At 32.6% G+C, this 3,545-nt stretch overlaps 1 protein-coding gene across 1 annotated transcript; it reads right to left on the minus strand.

The window, feature by feature from the left end:
• Positions 1–1,172: 1,172 nt before the first annotated feature.
• On the minus strand, positions 1,173–1,967 carry LOC111993934 (uncharacterized). The gene is made up of 3 exons (XM_024025776.1): positions 1,908–1,967; positions 1,725–1,793; positions 1,173–1,583 (listed from the first exon to the last, which is right to left on the minus strand). The coding sequence occupies exons 1-3, from the start codon at positions 1,965–1,967 to the stop codon at positions 1,173–1,175; spliced, it is 540 nt and encodes a 179-aa protein (XP_023881544.1).
• Between the last annotated feature and the right edge of the window lie 1,578 nt (positions 1,968–3,545).

The raw sequence follows: 3,545 nt of genomic DNA on the forward strand, positions 1-3,545 counted from the left end.
ACTTCAAGGGTAACCACCTCCAAAACAAATCAAGGATTAGGGAAGAATGGGGAAGGAAAACTTGGTTGACTCTATGCTTGTCCATTCTTATTCAACAATTTAGTTTATATACAATTACAATCATGATCCTGCCAAGCACACACTGTCAAACCAGTAACTACTAACTAACTAATGGCCTTCTAACTAACTCCCTTAGCTGTATGCACCTCTTCAGCACTAAATAACTACTTAATTGCTACAATGAAATACAAGACCAAGCATTACACCTTGCACATGCATTGCACATGGCTAACTACATTACAACTAGAGGCACAACTAAGCACACCACTAAGCATAACATAGTAAGTATCCTAACAGATATCCTTCCATAGTTTCTAGAATGCTAGCTACATACGCATACTCGTGTATACGTGCACATGCTCTAAGCATGTGTACGCATATGCGTGTATGTGTGCACACACTTAGGGTTTCCTGCAGCCTTTCTTTCCCAAAAATAGTTTTATTCTTCTAAAAATAAGTTTATATTTTCCATAAATACTCCCTCAAGTCAATTTTCATGAGATTGGGCCCTAAGCCAACCTTGGGCCTCAAAGTACTGCCATCATTGAGAAACGGAGGCCCGAGTCGTAATAGGTACAAAATGAGGTGTCTACATAGATAGCCTTTTGAGATGCTTTGGCAAAGGAAATGTTTGAGGAATATCAATCTCAGTATCGTCGTGTTATTTGTGACTTTATATTTATATGTGTAATTTTCTTATTTTGAATTTTGCATTATTTGAAAAACATAATAGAAATGGGAAGAAAATACACATATTTTGGGTATTTAATCTATCTTTCTTGACATATAAGTTTTTAGTTATTATGAACTTTAGAATAATTTTGAATGTTGTGAAAAAATCCATGCATTCTGGTTTCCTCTCTAGTTGATATAAAAATTTTAGTTATCAATAATTGACAAGATATTTTTTTCATTGTTTATGACTAAAGATATTTAGTTATTATCTTGTCAATTGAATTATCAATATTCCATCCTCATCCAAATAGACAAAACATATAACCAACAAAACAATCACACACATAAAATAATGTAAGCAAGCTATAAAGCACATTGTGTCTAAGCCAATAACAAAAAATTGTGTCTAAGCTAATAAATTCCACTAGCTAGTTTTCCTAACTCGTCATAGCCTTAATTCCACCACATGCTATCACACAATGCAGTAAATTAAGGTCTCTTCTACCGGTATCTGGGTTATAAGCACTTGAACCCCTGCTTATTCTACCTAAGCCATCATCGCCCCATCCTTTGCCCCATGAATTTTTAATCAACCAAAACCTTTTTCTGGTATTTGGTGTTATTCCACAACCAGTGATGACCACTGAGTGAAGAATGTGACTATTGTCCATCCTCTCCCCAGAAGCACCTTCATATATAGAATCTGGTCCATTTTTGTACTCTTTAATTTCATAAAATAAGTAAATTGATGTGCACAGGCAGATATCTTTCTGTAACATTTCTATCATCAGCTCTTCATTAATTGGATCTATAACTGTATAGTCGGTGATCCGTGCAAATGGAGTTCCCTGATTAAATAGAAATATAAAAATATATCACATTATAACATATAAAAACATTTAATCAATGCACTATCATCCAATATATATATTTTTAATTTGTTAATTTTGAATATTGCGAATAAAGATGAAAAAAATTAAAAACCTTACCTGTGGACGGTTACCATAAATTTGTGTCTTTCCCACAAATCCATAAATCTTCTCTGCAACTACTCCATACTGCATTATCCATCTAAACACATCGAATATATCCATTCCATATCCTAAACAAATGTCTTCTATTTTAGGGGTTGAATTATTGACTTGAAGTTTTTTAAATATGGAGTCTATCACCTCTTGTATGGATAGTTCAATGTCTAGGTCATTGTGTTCTTTTGCAATCATGTATTCCATTACAGATATAATTGCGAAAGCCCAACACTAAAACCTCCTTGATTTCGAACTCTTTTAATAACTTCTCCCCAAGGTCTAGCTCTCAAATCAATTTCAGATTCAGCTTCCTGATAAGAAATTAACCCTGTAAATATCAAAACTACATTTTGTACCTCAATAACAATTTTATTTTTATTTATTTTTTAAAAAGCTTACCATGATTCAGGGTAATGGACAAATACTATACCTGAAACAAGAAAGTCAATGGACAACAATTAAAAGAAGATGATGATGGTAATATAACCATAAAGGTCCCAATTTTTGTTTACCCAAAAAAAATAAATTATTATTATTTTTTGGCATTAAAAAATGCCATGCCAGCCTCCACATCAACTTTTAAAATTTTAAAATTAAAATTTCAATTGAAAAAAAAAAAAAAAGAATTAAAAAGAAAAACACACATAGGTTCAGATTTGGGTTTATCTTGAACACGAAACCCTGAAAATTCAAATAGAATACAACCCAAAACATAAACAACAACCCATTGCTATTCATTGCCATAAAAGAAAAAGGATAAAGAAAATGAAAGTACCCGAACGAGATGACTGGTTTGAGATATTGTGACTGAGAGGAACCAAAAACTCTGTTATAACAATTGAAAATGTTGTGAGCTCTTCATGATCAGTTGACAGTGAAAGAAAGAACAAGTTCAAGAATTCGTTGAATAAATAAATAGTGCAAGAAAGACGTTGATATAAAATGCCACAAGATAATCATGAAAAAGAAATCACATAAAAGAATGAAAGAACACGAAGTAAAAGCACGAATTAAAAGCATGACAGTACCCTTAGAAAGAAAAGTCTGGTTTGAGATATTGTGTCGAAATCTGGGAGCCGAAAGGGAACAAAGCGTGCACAGAGGACCGAGATACTGTCACTGAGAGCAACCAAACACTGTTATGACATCCAACCCGCCGAGAGTTTGACAGAGAGGGAAAAGAAAATATTAAAAAAAATACACGAATTCGTTTGAATACATATATGTGAAAGAAAGACGTTTTGTATGAAATGCCAAAAGATAATCAAGAAAAAAAGATACAAAAAGAATGAAAATGAGAGTACCGTTGAAACAGAAATCTGGTTTCAAATTTTGTGTCGTGATCGCCAGCTACAGAAACTATGGTAATGACAATTGAGAAAAGAGAATACTGGGAGCTCTTGGTTGGTCAGTGTAACAAGAAAGAAAGGGAACAAGGCGTGACAATTCTTTTGAATAGATAAATAGCGAAGAAGAAAATGCTTGAATGAAGAACTTAGTATAGAGAAGTTTGGAATGGGAGAGCGCGATAGGGAAGGAAGACTGAGTGAAGGCTGCTTTGGGAGAGCGCGAAATGGAAATAAAATGAAAAATATTAAAACCAGACTTTGTTACTTTTCGCAATTAACAATTTATTCTCTTCCCCCTTAAAAAAAAAATATATATATATATATATATTATTCTCTTTAGCTTTCTCCCTATTTGAGATTCAAATTTAAGAATTATGAAAAAAAAAAAAAAAAAAAAAAAAAAAAAAAAAAAAAAAAAAAAAAAACCCAACAA

The sequence above is a fragment of the Quercus suber genome, unplaced genomic scaffold, assembly GCF_002906115.3.
Source record: "Quercus suber isolate HL8 unplaced genomic scaffold, Cork oak 2.0 scaffold_580, whole genome shotgun sequence".
Taxonomy (NCBI): domain Eukaryota; kingdom Viridiplantae; phylum Streptophyta; class Magnoliopsida; order Fagales; family Fagaceae; genus Quercus; species Quercus suber.

What these genes read in the sequence shown, in the direction of transcription:
- LOC111993934 (XM_024025776.1), bottom strand. Translation starts at nt 1,967, where the DNA reads ATGGAATACATGATTGCAAAAGAACACAATGACCTAGACATTGAACTA. An exon ending in TTGAACTATCCATACAAGAG is followed by an intron (nt 1,794 to 1,907) that starts GTGATAGACTCC and finishes TGGATAATGCAG; the next exon opens with TATGGAGTAGTTGCAGAGAA. An exon ending in TTTATGGTAACCGTCCACAG is followed by an intron (nt 1,584 to 1,724) that starts GTAAGGTTTTTA and finishes CTATTTAATCAG; the next exon opens with GGAACTCCATTTGCACGGAT.